At 56.7% G+C, this 27,754-nt stretch overlaps 1 protein-coding gene across 3 annotated transcripts; it reads left to right on the top strand.

Moving 5' to 3' along the window:
- The first annotated feature begins 800 nt into the window (after window positions 1-800).
- ZNF512B (zinc finger protein 512B) lies at window positions 801-27,754 on the top strand. 3 transcript variants are annotated; one of them, XM_075721189.1, is made up of 16 exons: window positions 801-921; window positions 4,791-4,870; window positions 5,665-5,793; window positions 6,136-6,308; window positions 6,473-6,726; window positions 7,516-7,587; window positions 9,869-10,003; window positions 11,368-11,492; window positions 14,005-14,097; window positions 14,957-15,055; window positions 15,750-16,037; window positions 16,675-16,866; window positions 23,665-23,766; window positions 24,782-24,844; window positions 27,012-27,110; window positions 27,461-27,754. In XM_075721189.1, exons 1-16 carry the CDS (start codon window positions 801-803, stop codon window positions 27,752-27,754), a joined length of 2,319 nt encoding a protein of 772 aa, XP_075577304.1. The 3 variants fall into 3 exon arrangements, with proteins under 3 accessions (XP_075577304.1, XP_075577305.1, XP_075577306.1); XM_075721190.1 differs by lacking the exon at window positions 14,005-14,097; XM_075721191.1 differs by lacking the exon at window positions 14,957-15,055.

The raw sequence follows: 27,754 nt of genomic DNA, 5'->3' as shown, positions 1-27,754 counted from the left end.
ATCGCGTCCTGACCAAGGTCTCAAGGCTGTGGTCGTCCGGGGAATCGCCTCCCAAGGGCTTGATCCTCTCGTTTTGGAGGCCCGGAGGACTCCTATCCCCCGGGGCCGTACTCCTGACGCAGTCCCCGTCCTCAGCCGTGTCTTTGCTTGTGCTTTCGGGAGGGGAGGAAGCACTTGAATCCAACCCGGGGAGAGCCGGCCGCGCCGCGGGCTTCGTCCTGGCACCGCCGGAGCGGAGGGGTGTCCTGCTGCCCGCTTCCGTTGGGAGCGAGATTGGGCCTTCTGCGATAATTCCCGACGTTCATTATTTATAGAGAAGCCAAATTGAATTATTAATACGGAAAATTCAGATAACATTAACAATTCTCAGTTTATAACAGTTCCCCATTAATAAGGAAAATTGGAAATTTATCACTACATCTGTTCGTTAAAACTCACTATTTTTTTTTTTTCTTTTGGTGTCTTAAATGAAAGCAGAGAAATAAACGAAGAGGAAAAGCCATTTATTCGCTACTTCTCTGAGCAAAGTCAGCCCATAATTTTTAATAAAGTCTTTGCTGTTATATGTGGAGGGCAGACCTACCCACAATGAGAGCAGCTTTTCAGCCACGTCTGTGGCGTTGCTCGACCGTAGAACAAACGCTCGGAACCGCGTCCCTTTTCTTCTCTTTGTGGGGACCTTTAAGCTGCGTGATAATTTTCCAATTTCCCTCCCTCCCCAGCAGCCCTCCTTGCTTTCAGCATGTGTTGCTCCCGGCTCCGAGGAGTGAATTTTAACGCCTCTTCTGCTTCTTTCAGAGATGGCGGATTCCTATACCTGTAAAGGTGGAAGGAAAACTGCAGGCTCTAACAAACCCGCTGCCAGCAAAGAAAGCAGGACGGAGACAAGGATAAACCCGCCGGCAGAGCTGCCCAAGCTCGGTAAGGAGCTGGGTTTTCCTTTTTGTGGAGGTGGATGGGGTGGAAGGGATGAGCCCAGGGGTTGGGGAGCAGCTGCCAAAACGAGGGGGTGCAGGTGCATCGGGTCTCAGCGTGCCTCTGCTCCTCGCTTCGACCCACCGGCAAGGAGCCAAAAAAGCCCCGGACCCTCGGAGCCGCAGAGAGCCGGTCCCCGGGAACAGGAGGGGAGGGATGGAGATGGCTTCTCCCTTTCGAGGGGCGTGCGTCTGGCTTAATGAGATGGGTGTCTTGCCGCCTGTTTATCCTGTTGGTAGCTAAGTGTTACATCAAAGAACGGAAAGGCTTAAATGAGTTCCGAGCATCTGCTGTCTCCCGTGTCGCGGCCCCCGGGATGGAGGCTTGCGAGCGTATGAGCCCCGGGGGACCCGCTTGCTAAGGGCTGTCGCTCTGATGGATAGCTGATTTCTCTATCCAGGAATCTCCAGGCCTGAGGAGATTTTTCTCCTGTCTGTTTATGCTGGGCAGAGCCCCTCTGCGGGCGCGGAGAGCCTCTCGCTGCCTTTGCCTTGCTAACGGCAGCCCTGGATGCCGCAGGCTGCCTGCACCCAGGGCGAGGGTCGGACCCCAGAGATGTACCTCAGACCATGCACCCAAAATCAGCGGCCTCACGTGTGCCCTAAATGTTTCCCAAATGCCGCTCTTCCCTTGAGGGGGTTGAAGCCGTAATTGCTGCCAGAGGAGTGTAGGTTATTGATAAGGGGAATGAACTCCGGCTGTCCGCAGTATGAACGTACCTGTGTCCGGGAGAGTGTTTTTTCCCTGTGCCACATCTTATTAGCATCTTTAAAAGTAGAAAAGCCTGGTTTTTTTCAGCACTTCCTTCAGGTTTAGGTGAACTGAAAGTGATGAAGTGGAGTGAAGGACACTCCGTGATGAAGATATTTTGTTGCTCTCGCTGGGAAAGTGCTGGAGGTGGAAACGTTTGCTGGGGTTCACTTTGTTGGGGCGAAGTAGGCTTGGTGCGGACTGGGGAGACGGGGACCTCTCCTGCAGTCGCTTTGCTGGCCCCCCTCGGATGCAGCAGCCTGGTTGGCCTAGGGAGCATCCTTTCCACACCAGGTCTTGGTCCACAGAAGCCTGGAGTCCATCGGCAAAGCCATCCCTGTTTCTAAAGAGCGCGCCGTTTCCACCCGCCTGAGCCGGCACACGACCGCGGTAACCTGCTGCGAGGGCGTGCGGCCACGGTGCCGGCCGTAACACCGAGTGCCGTGGGGTTTGTGTCTCCTGTGAGCCCCTTTAAAGTCCAGGTTTTAGCAGAGCCGGCGGGTGCTAGCCGGGAGCGGGATGTTGGAAGAGGAGATGTGATTTCTGCTCCTCCTGTCCCTGTCATCGCTGTCCCCAGCCAGCAGCTGGTCAACGAGGGCATTGAGGGGCGGCTGGGCTGGGTGCTCTTGTGCACTTGTTTGGCGTGAAACGTCCCCGAAAGTTTTGAAACTTGTGCAAGTTGTGAAAAGGAGAGGAGAGCTGTCACTGAGCATCTGCATGAGCCACAGCCCTGGACGTGCTGGGGTCTCAGGGAGCGCTGCCTGGAGGGACGGGGACGTGCTGCTGTGGGCTATCTCAGATTTGGAGTATTTTGAAGAGTTTATGAGAGAAAACAGAAAACAGGGAGAGCAATAAGGAGGTAACAGCAGTGTTGTGAGCTTTTGCTGCAAATCCTGTGTAATTTGGTGGGTTTTGATAAACTGGCAGCTCACAGTCCCAGGATGTGCAAGGAACGTAGCTCCGTTTCACGTGCAGGGTGAGGCCCTCGCTTACACGAGCGTGGACAAAAAGCCTGAGCACATGGTCTAAGAGCAGTGGAGAAAATGCAAAATGCAGAGGGCAGCTGCGAGGCACAGGCGTCCTTCACGGGCACTATGAGAGTTTTAAATGAACCCTGCACAGTTATACCAGAACTAGCACGGTTTTGGGGCCAAGCTGGCAAAATCCTCCCCGCTTCTTAGGGCCACAAGCTGTTTTGGGGCAGGAGCAGCCAGGCAGGTAGGAGTCCAAACCGAACAGGGTGTTTTCAGGACAGCTTAGAGGCTGCCTTGCAGGGCAGGCAGGTAAGTGGCTTTTTAGGGACTTTTTCTTACAGTCCATAAAGGTCACCACCTCCTGCAGATGAGGCCTTTTGGGCTAGAGGGATTCCCAAAGGATGCTGCATCACCAAGGGATGCTTTCATGGGTGTCAAAGTGGAGCAAACCAGCTGGCATGACTTCATGGGACTGGAAATAAATGAGCCGACAGTCTTGTTTGCTATTTTACCCCTGGCTGCTGGGGCAGAAGGCATGGAAAGGGAGAGAGTGTGTGGCTTTGGCAGTGCCTTTGTAGGTAACTGGTTGGCTTTCTATTTGATCTCTCTCCCTTGTTCCAAAAAAATCCTGGATTGGCTTCTGAGTACAGCCAGTGCCAGGCTAGGAGCTGAGCTCCGGTTTCTCAGGAGCTGGAGGGAATGCCGGCTTGGCTTCCAGCCTCCTCCTCTTACCTGATTTTCAGCAGAGAAGGGTGTTAGATTTTTTTTTTTGACCTCAATTATCCTCTCCTAGCTGTTCTGCGGTTTCCTTCTCAAGGATGCTTTTTGGCTTGTTTCTGTTCTCATAGCAAATGGCTTTTATTCCCAGTCCCATTCATTAAGCCCTCCCAGATCTCAGGCTCAGTTTTCTGTACACAGCATTTCCTGCTGCCCGCTGACATCTGTCCAGTTCGTCTTTGGGTTACACTGACTCCCAGCATCACTTAAAAGTACAGGTTAGCTCTCAAAATGCAGCTTAAGGCCTGCCGGGAGCGCAGAGCCGTGGGGGGACGGCGCTGGGCGAAGGGAGCGGGGTCTTCCCGAGGCTCCCCAGACCCGCGGGGTGACCAGGGTGCTCTGTTCCTGCTTGGAGTGACGAGAGGTTGGATGTGAAAGTGGATTGATTTGGTGAACTGCCATCAGCCCCTGCATACAAACCCCGGTGAAAGTTGTGGGGTTGGTTGTACCGCTTTGCTCAATCCATTTTGGGTGTGAAGTAGGTGAAATCGGGGAGTTTGCTGCCCTTGTGAGCCGAAGTATCTGGCCTGGGGCTTGGCAGTTTAACGTGCTTGTATTTGGCGTGCCCCATCGCGCAACATCGGAGGCTTTGTAGTCTCCCCTGGTTGCAGTCTCTGGTTGAACTGGGCACGTTTCTGCCCCGCTGGCACTCAGCTCATGCTCAGGATGCCCCAAGAGCCTGCTCTGAGCACAGGCAGAGCCGTGACCCCTCGTGAAGGTGTCCCCACAGCTTCTCCTCCCCACCCAAGTCCTCCAAGCGCTGCCTTGCCCTGTCCTCACCCCCCCAGCCGTCCCCGACCCCGCTGCTCCCTGCGTGCTCGTCACGTCCTCCTGCAGCCCTGGGGCTGCCCGGCCACGCTGGCGCTGCAAAGGGGATGGGGGATTTCTGTGCTCGACAGCCTGCCCAGGGCCCAGCGCGCTGACCTAGACGCGGATTTCTTTTGCGAAGTAGCATAGTTGCTGAAGGATTTCTTCCAACCCAAGTGGAAGGATGGTTTTCCAAAGCAAGCCTCAGCTGTGCTGAAACTGCTCTGTGTAAATGAAAGGAGAGGGGTCAGCAAACACCAGGAGAGGCAGCCATCTCCTGTGCCGGTATCTGCAGGTGTAGGGGCTGTGCACTGAATTGCAGAGGAGCTGGCATTGCCTTCCAAAGGGGAATCTCCGTCCTGCTCAGGGCAGGGACACGGCAGCCCAGAGCCAAGGCAGACCCTGTGCGGAGCGAGGGAGCCGGCCGGGCAGTGGGATTGCCGGGACCGCGGCTCCTGCGGCACGGCTGTCCGGACGGCGGGTGACGTACGCTGCTTCTGTTTGCAGGAAATGCAACCAGTGACAAAACTGAAGGCAGGAAGAAAGGACGACCCAAGGCCGAGAACCAGGCGCTGAAAGACATCCCCGTAAGACCCCTCTGATCCCCGATGCCCTCCGTGCCTCGCTCCCTCTGACTTGCCCTCCGCGTCTTGCCGCACTGCGCGCTCCAGCCAGCCCCGCTCCGGGGTTAAACCTGCCTTCCCGGTGGTTTAATCTTCAGAGCAGCCTTGTCTCGGACTTGGCAAGATCTTGGCCCCTCAATCCCCTCCATGCCAGCACCCAGCATCCTCCAAAACCCTGGTGGGGAACAGTACCCCCCCACCCCAGCCTCCCCTTCCCGGGACCGTTCCCAGATGAGCTGGATTCTCTCGCAGCCACATCAGGTTTGGCTAATGATCTGGCAGCACTGGCAAAGGGGTGATTTATTCCCCGCAGAGCTGTGCAGTTTAATTCCAGCACGGTAGCGCGGACACCACACAGAGCAGTTTGTCATGAGAGCATGGGCATGGGGTGATTTACTGACTAGATGAAATGTGGGGTGGTTAAATCACCCGGGCGACTTCTGGCCTGATTTATTCCCCAGCCTGGCTGGGAGCGTGCGTGCGCTCTGGGAGGCACGGCAAGGTAAATTCTCGGGAGGAACCATCAGCCTGTAGAGCCTGCAGCATGCAGCTCCATCCCAGCACCTCTCGCAGGAGGGAGCACCGCTGCGCTGAAACACAGCCCTGGGGTCTGCTTCGCAGCTGTGCGGTGGGAAGGGGTGGACAGGAGCCATTGGAGGTCCCATCTGTCCCCCCCGGCCCCCTCGGGATGCACCGGCACGCACCCGGACACACAATGATCTTCGCTCAGCTGTGTCTCTTGTCTCTCCTGTTCCCAGCTCCCCCTGATGAACCAGTGGAAAGACGAATTCAAAGCCCACTCCAGGGTGAAATGTCCCAATTCAGGCTGCTGGCTGGAGTTCCCCAGCATTTATGGCTTGAAGTACCACTATCAGCGCTGCCAGGGGGTAAGGAGACCGGAGGGCTCTGTGTCCTTTCCAGTGGCCAGCTCTTACGCTACCACCTACAGGGTAAAGCCCCTCTCAGGTCTTAAACCCAAGGAAAACCGTGAAATTAAAATGGGGAGGGCACAGATGGGACAGGGACAGTGTGCAAGGTGTGTACGGGAGGGACCGGGGTCCCTCCAGCTCAGTGTGAGGTCTGGCCAGGGGGGATCATGGACCACTGGTAACTGTTTGGAGGGGCAGAGGGGTATTGCACACAATTTGTGTTTATGCCTGTGTCAGAAAAAGCCTGTCCCTTTTGTGGTCTAACGTCCGTGCCCACCTGTCTCTCCCTGCTCCGCACAGGGTGCGATCTCAGAGAAGCTGACCTATTCGTGCTCGTACTGCGAAGCCGCCTTCACCTCCAAAACCCAGCTAGAAAAGCATCGGCTCTGGAATCACTTGGACCGGCCAGTGCCAACCAGCAAAGCAGAAAACAAAGTGCCGAAGGCCATTGGGAAGAGCGGTGGCAAGAAAAGGTATCAGGCTGTGGCTGGGCTGTGTGGTGGTGGCGTAGGGACGGCTGGGAGAAGGGGAACGTGCCCGCCTCCATTCCCATGATCTGGGCTGGCGAGGGGGGAGAGGTGTCAGGACGTTTGTCTAACAACCCCTCTTTAAACAAGCCCTCTGTGCTTTGCCCTAGAGCTGCTGAGAGTTCAGCTTGCCCCACCATCCATCCCAAACAGGCAAAGACGGAAAAAGCCGTGGCCCAGGACCACGCCGAGAATGGCGAGTGCCCGGCGGAGAGCCGGGAGAGCAAGGAGTTTCAGATCGCAGCGGCCGAGGCAATGGCAGCCGCCACCCCCACGGCGAAGTCCTCGAGCGGCAAGGATACCGCGCAGCAGGGGGGCAGCCAGGCCTCGCTGCAGGAGGAAGACCCTGAGAGGATGAAGCACAGTAAGATTAGAGCCCGGGGCTACGCTGGTTGAGGAGCCCAGAGAGGGGTGTCCCTCGGGAAGGGACGGGGCTCTGCTCGAGCCCGCGCTGCTGCGAGTGTCTCTTTGAATATATCCAAGCCTTTTTTCAACATCCTGATCATTTGCCCCACTGGTTTCTTGCAACAGTGAGTTCCACTGAGAGTTAAAAACAGATTGCAGCTGTGGCAGAGGTATTTCTGTAGGACCTATAGGTTTGGAAAAGGATTGAATTCCCTGCAGCATAGCAAGCTGCCACATCAGCCTGTCTGTCCTCGCTGAGCGTGGCAGTTTAAACCAGGGTGGTTCTGCCAAACCCGTTTTCCTGAAGTACTGGGACAGGGCAAGGAGGCCAGCTCTGTCCATTAGCACTGCGGGGCTGGCAGGGAGGGCCACGGTTGTCCCCATCGTGGCACGGGTTTACACTGCTTGCGGCACCAAAGTGAGCCACCACCAGCCACCTTAGCTGCTGAGGCTGTGGAAACCACGCAGCTTTGGGCACTAGACAGAGCCACCCCTTCCACTTGTTGAATTAGCCCTGGACACCGTTATTTGCCCTGGTTTTGTGGGGTGGGAAGCAGCGTCCTGTTACTGTTTGGTGGGTGGGTGCTTCATTTGACAGCCCCCGTATTTCACAGTGGTAAAGGCTTCCTCAAGGTGATCCGCTCCTGACACGGAGTGTGTGCCCACCCCGTGCCCTGGGACTGCTGAGGCCCCCCTCAGTACAGTTATTTGACCAAATCTCTCTCTCTGTTTCTCTCTTTTGAGTCAGGAAGGAAACAGAAAACTCCTAAGAAATTTACAGGGGAGCAGCCGTCCATCTCGGGGACGTTTGGACTGAAAGGTAATACAGGGGCGACTCTGGTCAGCTGCAGGGCTGTAGCTTCTCCCTGGGGCATTTTAAGGAAGCCCCTTCCCTGAGAACCCTCCCTGTGGTGGAAATACATGGGAGGCACCTGGAGCCTGGGGATATCACGCTGGAGGAGCTGGTGCCTTTGACCATAGGAGTGTGGGAAAGGGAGTGAAAGGCAGCAGCAGAGCTGGCGCTGATAACAGCCCTGCCTGCTCTGCTTGGGAGCCTGTCGCTGGGAAATGAGGGAAGAGGAGAAAGGATCCGGGTATGTCCAGCCGTGACACAAGAATAACGAGCTGCTGACACAAGCGAGACGTGAGAAACGTCATCTCGCCGTCATCCCACTGTCCTGGGATGTCGCAGTATTTCCAATAGCGTTGAAAGGATTTCTACTGCGTAGAAAGGCTGGGTGACGCACCCGTCCCTCAGACGTTCTCTCAATGCTGGTCGCCCACATTCAAGAAAATTAATTCGAGGGGGAAGAGCCGTGTTACCGGGATGTTTTCTGAGAGGAGGCTCAGGAGTTGGCTGCTTCAGCCTGACAGAGCAAGAGTGAGTGGGACTGCGGTCGTGCTCCATAAATATACCCAACTGGGCTGGAAAGGAGGGAGGAAACCTGGAGCATCCCTGGCACGAGAGCAACTGGATTTGGACTGGCTGTGAAATATGTTCAGTCAGGGAAATAAAAAGCAGATTTCCAGGCACTGCAGGAGGCAGCACCTTCCAGTACGAGAGGCACTCGGGGGAGAGGCAGTAATGGCTTTGAAGGAATTAAACACTTACCGAAGAGCAGGCTCTGTGGTCTCTGCCATTTCCTTTCCCCTGGCTCCTGGGAAGTCTGGGGTTGTTTTTCTTAACTTCCCCGCAGAGGCACGGCCATAGACTGAAACGCCTGTTGGGGATTCCTCGAGGATAAGCGGGTCCCCCCAGTGACCCGCTGCCTGAGATGGAGCGTGATGATCGGGCAGGCGTTTGCCTACATCCCCTGGGCTCAGCGTGGCAGTTTGCTCCCCAAAGACGAAGGTGCCACCAGCCCGTCGTGGGATGCTGCCTGCGTTCAGACCCTGGGTTTGCAAGAGCCACAACCCCCAAGTTCAGGGGGACATGGACCCTCGTGGGGCAGGCGTGGATCTGACCCTGCCACTCACCGTGTTGCCTCCAGCACCTTCTGTGGAAGCGCAGGCACAGGGCTGAACCGCGCATGGATTTGGGGGGGTGGACCCAGGGGAGAGCCCCTCTCCTCTCTTCGCCAGCCTTTCCAAAGCGTCGTTTACAAGTCATGTTTTCCATTTCTTATGTCAGCCCAAGAACTGAGGTTCTTGATCCCAAGCTGAGGGATCCCGCGCGACAGAGCAGGATCGGGCAGCACTGCCGCTGCCGGCACGCTCGCAGCGTGTCCTGACCCTCCTCCTGCTCGCTTGGCCCTGCTCGGCGCAGGGAGGATGCTTCGGTGGTTGGCAGCGATGCCTTTAGCAGGCTGAATGGGAGGCACACGTTTTGCCCGTGCGGGGATGAAGCACAGACAAGGTGGGAGGGTGGATGCGTTCGGGAGAAGCTGGCTGAGATCCTGGCGCTCTGCCGGCACGGAGAGCCCTGCCTTCAAGTTCCTCTCTGCTTTGCAGGCAGGCTGCGTGCTGGTCACCAGCAACCCAGGGTAGCCGTGCCGGGTTTCCTCTTCCCCGTGCGCTTGTCGCCCGGTCACCTCTCCTCTCCTTCTGTTCCTTCCTGACCCTTCCCAGCACCTGGTGGGACCGGGAGAGATCTGTGTTCATTGTGATAATTGCATAAAGATCCAGGGACAAAAGGTCCTGTGGGATCTGGTCTCTGGGATACCAAAGTTTGCCTAGTTTTCTAAGAGGGATCCCAGTTCCTGGCGTAAGCAGTTAAACAGCCTTTCCAGTGCAGGAGCATCAGCAGGAACATCACTTTTATATCCTGAATTTGCTGTTCCAATTCCCCCTTTCAGTTTCTTGCAGAATGCCCTTTTGCCTCTTCCCCACAGTCTGCCTTGCTAAAAGCATCCTACCCTGCTTTGCCATGGTGTTTCCATATTTCATAATCTGTCTGGGTCGGGAGAGATGATTCTGTTTATAAAACACCACAAGCTGTTATGATAGCTTGTCATAATTATAGACCTGATCCTACACATACAGCTTTGGCAGACCTACAGCCAGCTCGGTGTCCCTGGGTTAGAAGTAGAGATTTCTTACCTGCTAAATGTGAGATGGTCTGAGGGTATTAAAGCGAGTGCTGAATAAAAATCTCTCTGCAGGTCTCGTCAAAGCAGAGGACAAGGCGAAAGCCCATCGAGCCAAGAAGTTGGAGGGGAACACCAACATGGAGGAGCTGAAAAAGAAACCTCCAGGAGCTGGTGTGAAGAAGGAAACGGCTGTGCATCTACCAGCAGGTGAGGCTGGCGGAGGCAAAGCGCAGGCAGCGGCTCTGTGTGCAGCTCAGCTGCTTATCCTGTGCTCTGCTCCAGGCCTGCACAGTCCCCACCTTCGCCCGCACCCCTCCTGGCCCAGCGGGCTGCTTGCTGGGTGAGTTTTCTAGCAGGTTCGTGAGCAGAAGCAGCACAAAATCAGAAGTAGGAGCACGCAGCTCCTGCCCTTCGGAGGTCTAGCACAGGTGCAGGGACAGCCGCTGCTCCTAAAATATTGGTGCAGCCACAAGTGACGTCCCGAAAGGGTTACTCTACCTCTACTCTACCTGCCAGGACAGAGCGCTGCGAGTGCTGGGAGTTGACAGCCAAATCCTGGTTCCACCTGGCTTCACTGTGACCACAATTTGGGTCAGCGTCAGGGATGATGGCATTTTTCTAACATCATCTCTGTGAATGAAGCCAGTGCGTAACTCTGGGCATAATTATGTCTTCTCTGAGGTGCAGCCTACACCCTAGCACAGGTTGCTGACTTTCCCTGGGAGCTCTGACAGCAGGAGGAATGCAGGATGTGCAAGATAAACACAGCTGCAGTGCCTTACACTGCTTTCAAATTCAAATACACGACTCTCTGATCTTACAGCCGTGCAAAAGCATCCAAATAAACAGACTTGGTGGATTTTGTTCAGCCCAGGCTTCTCTTGCTGGAAGCCCAGTGCTGTTCTGCTGAGAACGCAGCGTGAACTCTGGACCTGGGAGCAGGTTTTAGCCCCACATATCTCTTATTTCAGGTTTTTTTTAAGCTGGTCACAGCCATTCAAATAAACATGCCTGGAAGCTTGCACTCCCCTAGCTGCCTGTGTGTCTGCCGGGAAGAGGAGTGCCAGGGAAGCTTTCCAGGCACACATCCGGATGGAGCCGAGATGCTCACCTTTGTTTCACTCCCATTAATTGTTTTGTTTGGCAGGGGGGAGTTATTCCACGCAGGGCAAGATGAAGTGGCTGGGGGTATCATCATATTTTAACTCCCAGTGTACAGGATACCAGCGGGGTTGGAAAGCTGAACCTCCTTTTCCCCATGAAATGCCGGCAGGTCAGGTAACTCCACGTAAAGTGGCCCGGTGACCCAGTTTGCTCAGGCAGCTGCAGGAGGTGTGGGGCAGGCAGAGCTGCAAGCGCCCGCACGGTTTGTGCCTGGCTTGGCCTGTGCCTGGGAGAGTATTTCTCTTTTTTTTTTTTTTTTTTTTTTTAAACATCAGGAACTTTTCCCAGTTCAGTGCTTCTCAACATGGCAAACCAAGGCTTACGACAGCGCTGTCCTCTGCCGAGCAGCGCAGGCAGGTTGTGGTCTCTGTGGCTGGGTGTAACACCTCTCTCCTCTCCCTCACCAGCAAACCCCGAGGACCAGTGGCAGCGGGAGATCAGCGAGAAGGGAGAAGTCGCCTGTCCGACCTGTAGTGTTATAACCAGGAAAACTATTGTGGGGCTCAAAAAGCACATGGACGTCTGCCAGAAAGTAAGGACTTGCTTTATTCAATCACGCACACATGGATTTCGGGGGAGGAATGGACATGTACATGTGCCGCTTGTAAATGCATATTGGTGCTCCTAAAACCAGTTCCAGGGTATGTTTGATAGAGCATTTGCTAGTCATCTTCAGAGAACTGGCTGCCTCACGTCGATTCGGAGGGATTTGGACACCTAATTCTCAGCAATTCCGCATCCCTTTGTGGTCTGGGCCCCTTGCGCCAGTGTCTCCAGCAGAGTCGAGTATTTCTAGGAGCTAAACAAATAGTTTGAAGGCTGGAGAGATTGTTGGGGTTGTCTCTAATCCGGTCTCCTCCGGAGTCCTGGCTGTGGGATTTCACTGTGTGCCATGCCCTGCATCAGGCCAGATAAATTGTGGTTGAATGAGAGCACGTCTGAGGAAGACACCGAGCGTGGACGTGCTCAGGCAGGCTGTCAAGATGCAGGAGTTCAGTAATGGTGCAGTGAAAAATTGTCTGTGTGCCACACTGCCATCCATCAGAGCACAGGATTACGTCTTCATCCGTCACCTGGCGTGGTGCAGAGCCGTCGCCACAGCAAGCCAATGTGGGATCGATGCCTCCCGCTTTGAAAATACGTGGCTCGGCTTTGATTCCACATTCATTTTCTGTAAATGCCTCCTCAGCCTTTGCCTCACTATTTATACAGCAGTAGGAGGCTACTCTCCCTGTCAAACCCTGTACTACATCGATGCCGGGCAGAATCCTGCCTCCTCTGACGTCCTCCTGGCTTCAGTGGAGTGGAGATCTTGGCCATCACTGCTCAAATCTCCTGCGTTTTGGAGCATCTCCCAAGCCAGGCAGGCTCCACGCAGGCTGCACGGCCAGCCGGCCTGCTGAGCGTGACTCTGCCAGAGCAGTCAGGCCTGTCTTCCCCGCTATAAATAGGCCAGTGGGTGTTTAGCCGAGGAATCAGGGCTCCAGCACAAGGAGCGGGTGTTTTGTCACCCTTCCCCGGGAGGCACGGCCCTTGCTGGCGCTGGCTGTGCCGCTCGGGGAGCTGGGGTGCTTTGCAGCGTCCCTGCCAGAGCAGCCTGTGGCTTAGGGAGGACAGTCCCCAAGCGCTGTGTGTGTGACCACGGGTCCAGCTCTTAGCGTTTCATCTCTGACGCGCAGCTATGGCGCGTCCTTAGCGAGGCCCCGCTGCTACGGGCACGTGGTGTCCCCGTCAGGAGTGACCCTGGAGTGCAGGCACCCTCTCAGCGTGCTCTCTGCTTTAATCATTGAAGTATTTCTTAGGTGGACAATGGGAAAAGGATACGTGGGCTCCCAAAACTCTTGTAAAACAATGGAAATTGGTTCTTCTGTTCCTTGCTTGTCACTAAGCAGTCTGCTCCCTTTCCTTTGGTTTTGGAAAGGAAATAAGAGATGGAGATGTTTGCAACATGCTTGGGCCCTGAAGGAGGTGAGGGCAGGTATATCCTCCCGGCGTCCCAGGTGGGAGGGCTTGTTAGAATATGGACGTGGCACGTTCTTCAGTGTTGACTGGAGGAGTAAGCCCCAAATGGGCTGGCATCAGCATCTGATGAGTCAAAGGAGCTTTTAGCATCCACTTTTGTTAGGATCAAGCACTTGGGTCTGGAACGAGATTAACCGAAGGGAGCAGAGGTACAAGTGAGTCATTCCCAACTGGCTGCAGTGAGTTTATTCTTTATTTCCCAAGAACTCCAAGGTGAGGAGGGATTTGCAGCTCCATCTTCGTCCCGTCTTCAGCTTCTAGTCCAGGCTTGATTGCAGGGGAACTGGTGAAGGCAAAGCATCAGCCAGGCAGGAGAAGCAGGAATGGCCACGGCTGTCCAGGCACCGGCTCCCTGTCAAGACACCGTGTCTCTTGGTGCCCAGAGTGTTCACCTCCCGAGTCAAATTCTGGTACCTGCCCCAGCAGAAGTCATGATCTGCTTGCTTACTTTGCAAGTTCCCCCTGTTCGTTGGTGTGTGCGTTTAATGCATCGCCCCAGTCACTCGGGAGGCCAAGTCAGGTCAAACAGCAGAGCAGTGTGAGGCGGGAAATATTCTGCTGTGATCGTGTCCAGCAGTGTCTTAATTTCAAACAGCCCAGGCACCCAGAAAGCATATCATACGCCAGCATCTGTCGTAGTTAATAGGGCTGCAGAGCACAGTCCGCTAACATACTGGTAGATCAAAGCGTCTTCTCTTTCCTAACCCTTTCACAGGAAGACTAAGAAGCCAGGTCCAGATGTTTCCAGCCAGTGGGGCTTTAAATCCACATCCAAAATGGAATGCTTTCCAAAAATTGGGGCATGTGGGTTTGATAACAGCATCCAGGACAACAGAGAGAAACCTCTGAGCTGCAGGCTGGGATTGGGATGGGGGACAGGGACGCTGCGTTGCCTGCTGGGTCCCGCTGCTGGGTACTGCTGCAGCAACAGCTACCCGTGGGGCTTCTCGATGAGCAGCAGCCCTCGGAAAAACGAACAGTGGACTGTGGCCTCCACGGTGACTTGCCTTTAATTCCTTCAGCTGCAGGATGCCTTGAAGTGTCAGCACTGCAAAAAGCAGTTCAAGTCCAAAGCTGGGCTGAATTACCACACCATGGCTGAACATGTCAGCAAGGTAAGAGAGCTGGGCTGCTTTTGTCTCGCACCTCGTTTCCCGATGCAGAAGACGAAGCAATCGGCAGTCTGCTTTCCTTTGTCTTTGTAAAGGAAGGATTCACAACACCATCTTTGCGGCATTTCACGATGCTCAGGCCAGACAGTGGCCTTCCCCCTTCCATGCCAAGCAAAGCCGTTCCTTCCCAGGCAGCTACTTAGGCTCACATTGAACTTGAGGAGTAGAGCAGAGGACTGGAAAAATAAAACAGGATTTGAAATCCCAGAACAGGGGAAGATTCAGTACGGTGAGGCGGATTTTGAGTGGCAAAGCTCTGCTGCCAAAACTGTGCCTGCAAATCCGGGACTGATGGGTTCTGCCTTGCACGAATCTCAAAATCCAGTCTTCAGCTCTCCACCATGCGTGTGAGAAGTAGGCACAAAATTTATCATGAACAAAATCTGGCAGGCACCAATTTAGATACTGTTCTTAAAAATCTGGTCAGGTACCTCACTGAGATACCAGCACAAGGCTTAACTGCATTTCTCCGTGTCCCGTGCTTACCAGTTTGACTTGTCTTTTACCTGTGTATTCATCTCCTGCTCTTCAGTCTGGCTGGTGAATCCTCCGTGCAGGAACTGCTCCTGGGTTCCTCAGCTGGCGCTTTGGGTGCAAACACAGGAAAGGCATGAGCAGATCTGGCACCTAACAATGAAGGCGTTGGCGTGCAGTAAAGCAGTAGGAGATCCAGCTCTTCTAACAAGAGGCTCCCCCCAGCCAAGGGCAGCTCCTGCGGGGCAGAGGTTTACCACCCACTCCTGCCACAGAGGACATGAGTAAATGGTTGACTCTGTCGCTTCTGTTACTTCCTTGTTTCCAGCCTGTTCCTGTGGAAACCGCTGGACTTGGTGAACAGGAAGAGCGGGAAAGGCTGAGGAAAGTGCTAAAGCAGATGGGAAAACTGAAATGCCCCAATGAGGTACGAGAACGATTCCTGTTTCTCGTTCTGTGAAAAGGTGGAAGGAGTGAGTCCCGATGCAGAGAAAGGATGTGCGCTCTCCAGGCATGCCTTGGCGTGCGCTCGACTTTTCCACCTTAGCTCAGCCATCCCGGTGCCCGTCCCACTGGCTCCGTGTGCTCCGGCAGCAGGTCGTCCCAGCAGGAGGGTGGGCGTAGGGCGGGTTGAGGAGCTCTGAAGGTCAGGTTCTGCCTCCTGTCCTGCGCACAGCGTAAAACTAAATCAAACCGCACCAAAAAACGGTTGTGAGCCGCTCGCGGACAAGTCACGAACAGGTAACGGGGTTGTACAGCAGAGGTTTGTCCCCATGGATGCTTTACTCTCCGAGCAGGCGGTGCCCCCTGACGCCTTCCCTTCCCGCTGCCGCCGTGCATCTGTCCGGAGAGCCCCGTCAGTGTGTTGGGGTGGGTAGCACCGGGGATGGGGGCTGTTCTCCCTGTCCCTCCATGGCACTGTGTCTCTGCGTGGCTCTTCGGGGGAGAGGGGCTGGCCGGTGATCCCCCGTCGCCCGGAGGGGACGGGTTGGAGGAGCTGCTCTGCGGAGGGGTCTCCTCACAACACGTTCCTCCCCGGAGTGACGGCACCCCGACCATTTCGACGTGAGCACATGAAGCCCCAGCCTTCCTTAACTCTCCCCTTCTCCGCATCTCCGTAGGGCTGCATGGCCAACTTCTCCAGCCTGATGGGCTACCAGTACCACCAGAAGCGGTGCGGGAAGCAGCTCACCGAGGCCGACAAGCCTGTCTTCAGCTGCCCACACTGCGGCAAGAAGTACAAATCCAAGGCCGGCCACGACTACCATGTGCGGTCAGAACACACGGCCTCGGTGAGCCCCCCGGACGCCTCCGCAGCCCGAGGAGCGGGGCCATCCCCCCCGGGGGGTGACTGCAGAGCTGCAGAGCCTGTGGGCAGGACAGAGCCGGGCAGGGCCGGGCCGGGCAAGGCAGGTGCAGACGTCGGACCGATGTTATTTTTCTCCCTCGCATCACCGTGCGCGCGCGTGTGTTATACCATGCGGTGTCGGGGTGGGGGGAACGGGCTGCAGACCCCTCTGAGAAAGCGGGGAGCTGCGTTTACGGGAGTGGAGCAGTTGGCAGCATTTCCCCCTCCCTGGTGCCCATGGGGTTGTGCGCCAGCCCACACTGCATCCATTCTCCAGGGAGGGAAAAAAAAGAACCCAGATCTTGGGCCGCTCCCTTGGCAGCAAGCAGGCACTGGCTGCTCGCCAGCGCTGGGGTGGCAGGATCCATCCCTGGGGAACATCCTTTTCTGTTCTGTCGATCCCTACTGACAGTGTACCGGACACTCCCTAACTCTAATAAATGGAGATGTCTCACGTGGGAGCGTGAAAGGACGCAACCCGTCCAGCACGTGGCTGTGTGCTGGGCTGCGGGAGGCAGGGTGCTCTCCTTGTTCCCGTGCTCCGGTGCAGAGGCTCCACTGGGGTCTTTGCAGCCCCCACCTGCGCAAAGCGGGTCTGCAAACGCACAGCCCAAACCCCAGTGTCCCTGTCCCGGGGCTGGAGAGCTCGCTGCTTCACCCCCCTCCTCGTGCCCTTCCTAACTTTGTCTCTCTTGCAGCCTCCGGAGGAGCCAGAGGTGAAGCCGGAGCCCACCCCCATTGAAGATTTTGAAAGGACCCCGAGCGGCCGCATCCGTCGGACGTCGGCCCAAGTAGCCGTCTTCCACCTTCAGGAGATAGCAGAGGATGAGCTCGCCAAGGACTGGACCAAGCGGAGGATGAAGGATGACCTGGTGCCTGAAACAAAGCGGGTGAGAAGCCTTTATTTCTTCTTTTTTTGTGTGTGTGCTAGCCATACGCAGAGATCCTGGGACGCCGGCCTGGCCCCAGCTGGCTGAGGGCTCACGTGTCTTGTTTTCTGTGCGTTAAATCAATTAGCTGTGATGGCAAATTTATTGCTAAGAGCCCGCCCAGCACAGGCTGAGCCCCAGCGGTCTGGAGGCTCTGTACAAGCCTGGCAGCAGGCAGCTTTGCCCTTTCCGCTGGCAGGACCCAAACCTAAATGGAGCAAAAAGTGGTGCTTTGTGGGCAGTGGAGAGATCAGAGTCCAGCCCAGAGGGTGTTGTGGAGGGAGGTCAGTTCTGCTCTGTGCTCAGCGGTGAAGTAGGGGCTGGCAGCCAAGAGGAGCATGTGAAGAGAGCAGAGGTTGGATCTGAAATGATCTCCCTTGCACTGTCAGAGAGCAAAGATGCCTCGAGCGGAATTTCCTCCCTTTCGTGGCTCTTCCTTAATTTCTGGGAGATGCGTTCCCAGAGGTAAAGGGCCTGCAGCGTCGCCAGAGCAGTGCTGCTGCGAGCGGAGGAAGCTGGAGCATGGAGGCAGGGCTGAGCCCTGCAGTCCCCGGCAGCGATGCACGCGTGGCCTGGTGCTGCAGGATCGGCGTGGTGAAAGCCGGTGCCATGGCAGTCTTGAGCTTCGCAGAGGCATCGGAGTAACGTGTTGTCAAACATCCCTCCTGGTCGTGGGAGGAGGTGATTCCTGGGAGCGTCCCAAAGCTGTAATTCCCCGCAGGAACGTTCCTGGACTGTAAAAGGAATGAAGCAGCAGCAAATCATAAACCTTTTCAGCGTAAAAGGGAAAAAAAAGAGAGTGAGTCGGAGTTTTTAATCCTGTAGTTGACACTTTTTGGCCAGCGCTGGGACTCAACGCAGAGCCAACCTGCAAGTCTCTGCGCAAGCTGCAGCCTGTTTCCTGAGCAAGTAACTCTGCGCTTAGGTGCCAGGTCTTCTCCTTGCTCTGAACAGTTGTGTGTCTCTTGTCCAGCGCTCCGAAATTCACCCCGGGCAGGATATTGGGCACGTTGCAAAGAGGGGAGTGTGGGGCAGAGGGAAGCAGGTTAAAGCTTTGCCGCAGCAGGAGAGCGTGGCGGTGCCTCTGCCATGAGCGTGCAGAGTGCGGGACAGCCCCGGCCCCGAGGACGTGCTCAAGCCAGGAAAACAGCCCGAGTCCCAGAGCCGGCCTGGAGAAACGATGCGGCTCGCCCCAGGAAAATGGGTGGCATGACAGCAGAGCTTCAGCCAAAACGCCTTCCCGCTGCTGCAGCCTGTCCCGCGCCGTCCTGGCACGTGTGTGTTCTCGGCAGAAGTGCCGCCGTCGTCCTGCAGAGACCTGGAGGAGCCTGACTCGGCTCCCAGTACGCACACGGTGAGCAGGTGAAAACCAGCACACAAAACCAACCAGCATCATCTTTACCCGCCTCGGCATCCCAGTGAGGCGGCTGGTGCGGAAGGGGATCCAGCCACAGTGCTGCTGTCCGCCTTGGAGCAGAGCAGGGGGTTTTAGGGCCAGAGCTGGTTGCACACTTTTTATTTCCCCAGTGCTTGGTGTTGTCATTGTTGGTTTCCAGATGACTTCAGCTGCAATGCATTTATAACAAAAAAAAATCAAGCCCAAAGTAGCTGTTTCATTTCAAATGCTGTGGGAGGAGAGGTCTCTCTCCCCTCCAGCCTCACTCAGCACTTGCATTCCTCTCTCTTCTCCTTGAATTGCTCCCCTTACTCTTGACTTCGGGTATTTTCTGTTTGAATTGAGGGAGCAGCCAGGAGTCCCAGGCCTGGACAAGGGGCCCATGTGCAAGCTGACATATAAAGGCATCGTAAAGGTCTCAGCCGCTGGCATAATTGCTCTGTGAAGTGCTGTTTGTGTGTGTGGGGGGGTGTTTATGAGACATTTCTTGTGTTTGGAGACTAATTGTTTAAGTTTAACTGAGCCCCATCTCGGTGCTAAAAAAGCAAAGAGAATTGCTGTGAGGTTGGCGGAAGCAGGTTTGCGGAAGCAGGTTTACGTGGAAGATGAGCAAGGGGGGAGTTGGACCAGCTCCCAGGTGGCAAAACAAGGCGCTTGGTCTGGAGGATCGGGACCTCGGGCGCTGCGCGGGCTGCTCTCCCCGGCTGTGCTGGCCGTGTGTCGCACAGATGGATTTCAGAGGAGGTCAGGGCAGTGGGCGAATACGTACGTAGCTGTGAGCCTGCCTGCGGGTGCGTCTTGCGGTGACTGCCACGTTCCCTTGACAACACTCTAAAATATAATCTGTTCAGTCTATGACATTTTTCCTCGACGAGCGGTGCTGGAAGGAGGTGGGAGGCAGGTTCTGCCCGGGGAGGCTGGTGGGAGGTTGCCGACTTCAGCACGCTCTGTGCTGCTCTGCTGAGCAGTGTCTTGCGTCGCTCAGGACCGGTCTACATTTACAAGCTGCTTCAGCTCAGGGTGCAGGGTTAAAAAACCTCCCAACTGCGAGCGACTTGAACACGCCGGCCAGCACCCAGTTTGACCCTGTTACAGCCCCAAAAATAGCCCTTCCCTCAGATCTGGCTTCAGCCATGCTGGCCGGACAGCTCTGCGGCGGGTCCAGCCCCAGGCAGCGCGGGAGGCTCGGAGGAGCGGGCAGCGTCCCCGCGTCCCCGTGCCACCGCCCTGCCGAGCGTGCCGGGTTCCTGTCCCTGCAAGAGAGCTGACAACCTGGAGCCACTGGAGCTGCAGAAAGACAAACACCAGCAAACCGTGACCAGGGCCATAGGACTGATGGTTCCCAGAAGAGCCGCCGTGCCACCACCTCCTCTTCCCACGGGCCGTATCCAGCCGTTGGGAGTACACTGCCGGGCCCGCAGGCGCCCCTCGCTGGCTTGGACCTGGAGAGAGGCGGGATGTCAGGGATCGGTGGCAGATTGCGGCTGTTCCTGCGCTGTTTCAGCAAGACCTGGGGATTTCCAGGGTCCCAGAGGGATGGATGCTTCCCAGCTCTGGTCTGTAACCAGGGATGGCTGGATGCACCTGGACCCGCTCCATCCCCAAGCTCTCCGGTTACCCGCTGCAGTCCCAGCAGTCAACATGGATTTCAAGGGAGCCGATGAAGAAAGCCACCCCTCCTCTCCGTCCCTTCTCCAGGCAGCGAAGCTTTTCCCCAGGGGAAGGCAAGAAGCTCCTCAGCGAGCCGATGGGATACGGGGGTTCGCAGCCCCCCAGCAGGCACAGCGCACGAGGCAGCCGGTCCCAGCCGGGGAGAGGGACCTTGGCTTTGGATCCCGCTGGCGGCCCGTGGTGGGATGCGTTCGCCTTTCCCTTGGAGGACGGATTCCTTCGCACCAAAGCAATGGCATTAGAATAAACGATTGCTGCTCGATCCCAGGCCCTGCGCTGCCTTCATTCTAACCAAATCCAGCATTTCTAAATATACAGTGGAGTCTTATTTTCTCGCTCCGATCTTTATTTGCCTCTGGATAAGCTGAAACAGATGGGGTGTTTCACAACAGCCGCTTGCTGGGGATGTCAGATGGGGAAGGGCACACGCCCCTGCTGCTTTTCTGGGAAAAATCCCCTTTCCAGAAGCTCCGTGAAGATGATGCCGATCCTCCGACCCTCCTCTGGCCTTCGCTGGGGCCATCGCCTGCCCACGAGCAGTCACGGGGCTGCCACGGAAGGAGCGAGAGGCCGGCAGGTTCCCAGCTCGGTGGTACGGGCAGGCGGCGGTAGACTCTGGGATCTGGCGGGGGATGATGGCCCTACACGTTTTGGAGGTCGGATTGAGAGAAATGGCTCCCCGAGCAGAGGGAAAAGGCATCTAAGAGGCGAGAGGGGAGAAAGCGCCGTGGAAATCTCACTGTTTCATGGTGTGATGCTTTCCCTGCGGAGCTCGAGATGGAGAGGCTTGTTTCACGGTGCCGTGAGCTCTGTGCTGGAGGTGGTGCTGGGCCCCTGCATCCCAGGCAACCCCCGTACCACGCAGGGAGGGATGCAGAGCTCCTCCGTAGGGTGCAAGGGCACCCTGTTCGCCTCCCCACAGCTCGGGGTCTGGGTGTTGCTGCAGGGCTGGGGTGAGCCGTGGAGGCTGCACGTCCTCCTGGAGCCTGGGTGCTGCGTGGTGGGGTGACGGGGCCCGGAGCGCAGGGCTGCCGTAGGCCAGTCGTAAAGCTAAAGGGGAAAAAGTCATCTCCAGATGACTTGAGGTTTTTAAGAAAACCCCATCCTGGAGCCAGGATAAATTCCAGAGCAGAAGAGCCTGGCTTGGGTTGATCCCCCAAAACAATGGCCCTGCGATCCGGGTGGGAGCCAGGCTGAGCCCTGCGGACTCATGTCACTGGTGGGCCAAACCAGATCCCGGCTCCAGCTGCGGCCCCGCAGCTCGGCAGGGCCCACTCCATCCTTCCTCCCCTTGCTTGGCAGCCCCAGGGTGGTGAGACCCAGCTGCCCGGAGCCGTGTGCGGGACTCGGCTGCCGACCGACGCCCCTGGGAGTGTTTTGGCTTTGCCTCCCGGACGGCATCAGCCACGGTTTCCGCGGGGCGATGGGAGAGCCGTGCCTCGCGCTGGGGACCTCAGTAAGGCTTCCAGGGGAGTTTGTTGGCCGGGGCCGAGGCAGCCTGCATGGTTCTCATTTACAGCGATATATTTTGGGGAAGGGGAGAGCTGTCTAGGGAGCGGAGAGGATTGAAATATGAAAGTTAATTAAATAAAACCATCAGTCAAAGAAAACAAGCCTTCCCACCCCAGCATCCTTCAACTGTTCAGAAGAGATGGGCTGCGGCCAAAACCAGTTGTAGTGGTTTAATGATTTGGCCATGAAGATTTTCACTTACAGGCTGTTTGAGGAAAATAAATGGAAAAAAAAAAAAAAAAAGAATATTCCATGCCTGGGGCTCCCTCTTAATAGAGACATAAAGATGACCTTGACATTCCCAGAACCGCAGCGCCCCAGGAAGACATGGGATTTGCATGTTATTGTGCAGGGCTGTTGGAGGAGAGCGGGGAGGGATTTTTCTCTGGAGTGGGAAGCCGGAGCAGCAGAGTCCGCATCTCTGAACGTCCCCCCTTGTCTCTTCCCCAGGGACGTGTGGAGGGAGAGGTTGTTGCTGGGGCTGTGTGCAGTTACCGTTAATGTTTGCTCATTCGTGGGATTGATTGGTTTTTAATTAAGGAGGCCGTTTGGCATCCTGGCTCTCGGTATCCATGACGAAAAGGGACTCGTGTGCTTTCCCCTGGAGGTGGGTTGCCTTCCCTGAGCAGGGGATGGAGTGGTTGGTAGATGCTCCATCCCAGCGCTTCAGAGAGCTCTGCTGGCATCTCCCCTGGCCGCGAAGCACGGCAGAACAGCAGCGCGCTGGGGCTCAGGGGATTTTTTCCACATCCGTCCTTACCAGCGTTCGTAGCTGTTTTGCAAGGCCCTTTGCCCCTGCTCCTCACACGGAGCCCAGCTCTCCCCTGGCTCCTTTCTCCGGCCACGCCAAGGTGGGGACCGTGGGGGCTTGTGGATCACTTAAATTTGGGCGGAAACAAGCGGTCGCTGTCTGAGCCCTCCACACCCCCAGCCCTCGGTGGTAGCTCCCCTTTGCAGGGAGGTTTGGGAGCAGCCTGTTGAAGGGAGCCGGACAAAGGCAAATTTGCAGCTTCATCAGCACGTTCAGGAAAAATCACAGCTGGAAAAGAAATCCGGCCAGCTGCCTCCCCGTCGCATCGGAACCGCAAGCTCCGTGTCCTAGGGGCACGTTTTGAAAACAGGGCCTGGGTTTGCACCTCTCTGCAAGCACCACTTGTCTGTGTATCCTCCCCAGCCAGCATGGATGTGTCAATGCAGCCGCGCCCCATGCTCGGAGGTGTCCACGGAGAGCAGCACGTGTTCGGATACCCGCACCCATAGGGTGCCATGTGCGAGCTCACCCAGCCCTGCTCCCACTCGGGGCGAGTTTGAGGGTTTGGAACCCAAGGAGCATCCATCAGACCTAGCAGAGCTCGGTAGGTTGGGCTGGGAGTTGTGCTGGCGTGGTCGTGCAGCAGGCAGGCAGCTCAGATTGCGGGCAGAGCAGCCCCGTGTCCCCTGCGGACCGTGGCACGGTGGCAGGCAGGGACCAGCCCCGCAGGTAGGGCCAAGCACAGCGGTCGCGGGGCACGGAGATGCCGCAGCTGCGTTTGCTTGTGCTGAACATGCAGAAATGGAGTTGGGAAGGCCGGTCCGCTATGCTAAACCTCAAAGTCGCTAATAAAGCGGTAATTAAAAGCACTTGGAAAGAGCAGCCCTGCCAGAAGGAGAGGCAGAGACACAAGAGCCTTTCATTGTTTAACGGGTTGTGCCCATTCATGGGTGGAAAGCAGCCATGGAGGCTCTTGGCGTCCGTCCCCTCTGCCCAGCATGCAGGGTTGTTTATCCTCCTGGTTATGAAACGCGGCAGAAGGGCCACGCCGACACGATGCATGGAAAACACCGGGTCCGGGCCTGGCCCTGAGATGGAGCAGGAGCCGGAGCCTCCTCTCTCCCGTTTGCCGGCGCTGCGTGGAGGTGGCTGCAGCGCCCGGGGCTCCTGCCCTGCTCCTTGCCCGCAGCCGCCCCCCAGCCCGGCTGCTGCCTCGCCGGTGGCACGGCAGCGGGCAGAGCCACCCCCTGCTGCGCCGAGCCCGGGGAGGGAGATGACATCTCCAGGGGAAGCCTCCCAACTAGTTTTCAGCCCCCATTCGCTTCTCGAGGGCTGGGGGGGGAGGCCAAGATCCATGTGAAGAGCAAGGACTCCACCAAGGGCCGGACTGGTGTGTGCTGCTCTGCTAATCATCGTCTATTGTTTGCAGCTCAATTACACCCGACCGGGGCTTCCAAAGCTCAATCCGAGGCTGCTGGAAAACTGGAAAAACGAAGTGAAGGAGAAGGGCCACATCAACTGTCCCAACAACGTAAGGAGCATCTCTGTTCTTCTCCGGAGCAGCTGCTCTCAGACTCCAGGAGGTAGTGGGGGAGTTTTTGGGACAGAAACCCGCCAAAGCCAGGTTCTTGTTGGTCCCCGGGGGAAGCTAGTCGTGATGCTCAGACCCTCGTTTCACCCACTCTCCCTGGGGTTGCTGCCGTGCCTGGTTGAAGCGTGTCCCACCTTTGGGACCCTCCTGGTGCGCTTGAGCCCCCGGGCTTGGGGACCGGGCCACCCTCTCCCCAGGTGCCCTTGGGCTGACGGTTCAGCATCGCCTGCTTCGGGCTCTGGAGCTGCCTTTGGGGAGCTCCTGAGACCCAGGCGGGGCAAAGGCTGCACACTCTGTGCTCGAGAGCCTTTTTGTGCAGAGAACCTGCTTTTCCCAGAGTAAGGCCGGGGCTGGTTTTAAACCATTCTTTTTAAAGCCCCGTGACAGGCAAAGACCTCAGGGACGTGGTGCGTGTCCACGCAGCCTTGGCCTGAGCTGGCAGGGAGGTGAGCTCCACCCTCGTGCTGGGCCGTTGATTTATCATCTGAAACAGAGCCTCGCTAATGGGAGTTTTGAATGAGGCTGTTACCGCAAGGCCAGGGGAGATGCGCTGGCTAATTAATGTCATACACAGGCACTTTGAAAAGACGTTGCTCAGAAACCGGTCATGTTGCTGCCCGGGTGATTTCTCTTCTCCGTTAAGTGTCTGCTGTGGCTCCAAGAACTCCTGTAGCCCAGCAGGACCTCCCGACTCCTCACAAATGTACGTTTTCCATGGAGACGTTTAGGGGAGACATTTTTCAGCCCTTTGCAGAGGGATGTGGCCACATGACTCCCATTAGCACTAATAGGAAACGTGTGACCGGAGCCCTCCGCGTCTCGCAGAGCATTAACCTCACGCTGCTTAGCCTGGACTGGTGGCCTTGGTGGTGCAGCGGGCTCCTGGCCCCGGCACAGAGGAAGGCACGGAGACGAGGGGGGATCGTGGCAAACCTTTTTTTATTTCTTCCCGCAGTGCTGTGAAGCCATTTACTCCAGCGTCTCGGGGTTGAAAGCTCACCTGGCCAACTGCAACAAGGTAGGTCCCTCCTTTTACAGCCTCAGCTCGGAGATGGGGTTAGGTTTTGGTTTTCTTTCCCCCCAGGGTTGTTGGGAAGCAACGGGCTGAGGGACAATGGCACAGGTTAAAGGATCGTGACTGCTGGGAGGGCTGGCCGAGCTATGCCGCTGCCCGTCGAGCTGTCACCGCTCAGCCCCTTGTTGCACCATCCCAGTCTGCCCTCGGCACCGTCCTCCTGGATCAAACCCGCAGCCGAAGGCGGAGAGGCTCGAGTCGGGCAGATATGACAGAGGGGATTTAGCTACTGCCCCAGCCTCGGAGGAGAGGTTTTTGCGAGAGTTGTTTGCAAGCCTTTGGCTACCTAGCGTGGCCGGCACCTCACGCACAGCCCCCCATCGACCGCAGCAGCTCAGAGCCAGGGAGCTGGGCGTTGGAAGCTGAACGTTTTCTGAAGCAGGTGGGAATCGGGGGTCTTTCTCCATTGATTTGGGCAGCCCTGCAGCCCCCCTGGAAGCCCAGCAGTTTCCCCGGCTGGAGAGGTGCTGGTGCGGTGCCTCCTGGGATGGAGCTGAGGCTGGAAGAGCAGCCGGTCTGTGCAGAGACCGGTGCCCTCTCGCTCGCTCGAGCAGCAGTGCTGCCGGCCGCAGTGAGCTCCAGTGGCCTGCAGCCGCCACGGGGGAGAGATCAGGAGCTCAGCGTAGGTCCCTCAAATTGGAACTGAGTAAGAGCTGGTAAAGCTTTATACCCTGAAACGGTTCCAGCTGCAGCTTCCATTGAATGGAGCTTCCAGGAGGCAGCTCCAGTACATACCCCATTGTTATTAAAAACACAAACTCCCGCGTTCCTCCAACACTAGCTGGAACTTCAAACCCCACTTAGAAAATGGGCTGCAGAGATCCGGCAGAAGAAGCTGTATTTATGCAGGATAAAAGTCCAAGCACAGGAGACTAGGGCAGTTCCTTTGCTAGCCTGCAGCACCAGGCAGCCCACCAGCAAACGGTCTCTGAGAGAAAATGGAGCCATTTTCTGGCTGGTTCTGCACACAGAAAGCAGCCAGGGGTTTGCACGAGCATTTTCTTTAACCGCAGAGCCGCACCCTCCAAGTCCGGCGAGTCCGGCGTAGCTGGGGCTGAGCATTGGGGGTCAGTGCTGGGGGATTTTGCTGCTTCGTGTCCCCCACGCGCTGCTGTCAGCAGGACTCTCGCCCTTAGAGAGGATTTAGTTTTGCAATGGATACATGCGCCACTAAATCTGGCATAAATCATAGCCCCTCCTGAGCTGGCCTGTGATTTCTGCTGTAAAATCCTGCAGAATTGGTTGAAATACATCAAGATTCTCCCAGGCAGCGCCCCATCCTCAGTAGGGATTGATGCACCGAGGTGATTTTTGCATGAGTATTCCTGAAGCCAGCCTGCAGCGGGGCCAGGCCTGCCTGCATCCTGCCTGTCCCTGAAATGAAAGGCCTGTCTAACTCTGGATTTACAGCACGGAGCCAGCTATGGAGGAATTCCCAGGGAGCATATATATCGCCTGGAGGGGCCCATCCATAAACCCCTCGTCAATAGAGAGCACATTATCTCCCCTGTGCCGTGAACTGCGGCAAAGCCGGCAGATCAGTCATCCCCACAAGGGCTCTAATGACAGAAATCCAGCAGTCGCTGCGTCTCTTTGACAGCGTAAAAGGAAAATTAGGTGAGTCTGTTGGACATAAATTAGACAGCGGTTCAGTCGCAGCAGATCACAAATCTGCCGACAGTGAGGAAATGGGGCAGCCGGCCCTGTCAGCCTCCCGGACGCCCGGGGACGCACACGGTGTCAGTGGTAATGTAACAACCGGTGTTGGGGATGCGCAGGCAGCAAACCCTGCCGCTCGCTGCCCTCTGAGCTCCGGGGACCCGGCACTTCGAAGCCTGGCACCGGTGCCATGACAGCCGGCACCGCCAACGCTGCAGCAGCCCAACCGGCACGGGCTGAAATTCAGAGCAGAAGATACAGTTGTGAGCTCCTGGCCTGGGACCAAAGGCCAGCAGAGAGCTGGTGGTTTAAAAATGAGTATTCATTTTCTGTTGCTTCGAGGTTCAAGCATCAACCTCCCTTCACAAGGGGGGAGCAGGGCGGGGGAGCCACCCCTCCCAGGGCGTTTTTGGCTCTGCTTGGGGCTGCAGGAGGATGCTCTGTCTTGCAGGGGGACCACTCGGTGGGCAAGTACCGCTGCCTCCTGTGCCAGAAGGAGTTCAGCTCCGAAAGCGGGGTCAAATACCACATCATCAAGGCTCACTCGGAGGTAAGGAAACAGCTGGGGCTGGTCGGGGCTGGTCCCTGCTGCAACGTGCCCATCCTTGAGCTGCCCAGCTCCATCCATCCACGTCTGCCAAGAGCGGAGCACAGCAGCTCCCAGCAGCATCAGCAACGCTGTGACAGTCTGGGGGGGGGGACACCTCCCTGTCCCCCTTTTTGGGTCCCCAGTGCCCCCAGGCCGGTTGCAGCCACTCAGCCATGGCCAGGTTGTCCTTGGGGAGGTGATGCCAGCGGGGAGTGGGGCGGTCCAGGTTTGGGCAGTGGGGGCATGGGTTGTGTGTGCCGGTGCCCGGCCCCAGGACGGTCACTAACCCTGGTGTCACCCTGCGAACGCAGAACTGGTTCCGAACCTCTGCAGAGGCCAGCCGGAAAAAGAAAAACAGGGAACAGCTTTCTTCCAGCAAAGAGGAGAAAAAGAAAAGCACAAGCGGGAAGAAAAGGGGGAGAAAACCCAAGGAGAGGCCTCCAGAAACGTCCCCAAAGGGCAGAGAGAGCGTGGCAGCAAAGACTAATCACAAGAAAACCCTCGAGCACTGGGAAGGCTCCCGAGGCAGCCCCGACGGGGACGAGCGCGTCCCCAAGCCCCCGAGCCAGCGGAAGGGGGGAGCCAGTAAGATGCCCGAGAAATGA

The sequence above is a fragment of the Pelecanus crispus genome, chromosome 14 (assembly GCF_030463565.1).
Source record: "Pelecanus crispus isolate bPelCri1 chromosome 14, bPelCri1.pri, whole genome shotgun sequence".
NCBI lineage: Eukaryota > Metazoa > Chordata > Aves > Pelecaniformes > Pelecanidae > Pelecanus > Pelecanus crispus.
This window is presented reverse-complemented; position numbering and strand designations above follow the sequence as displayed.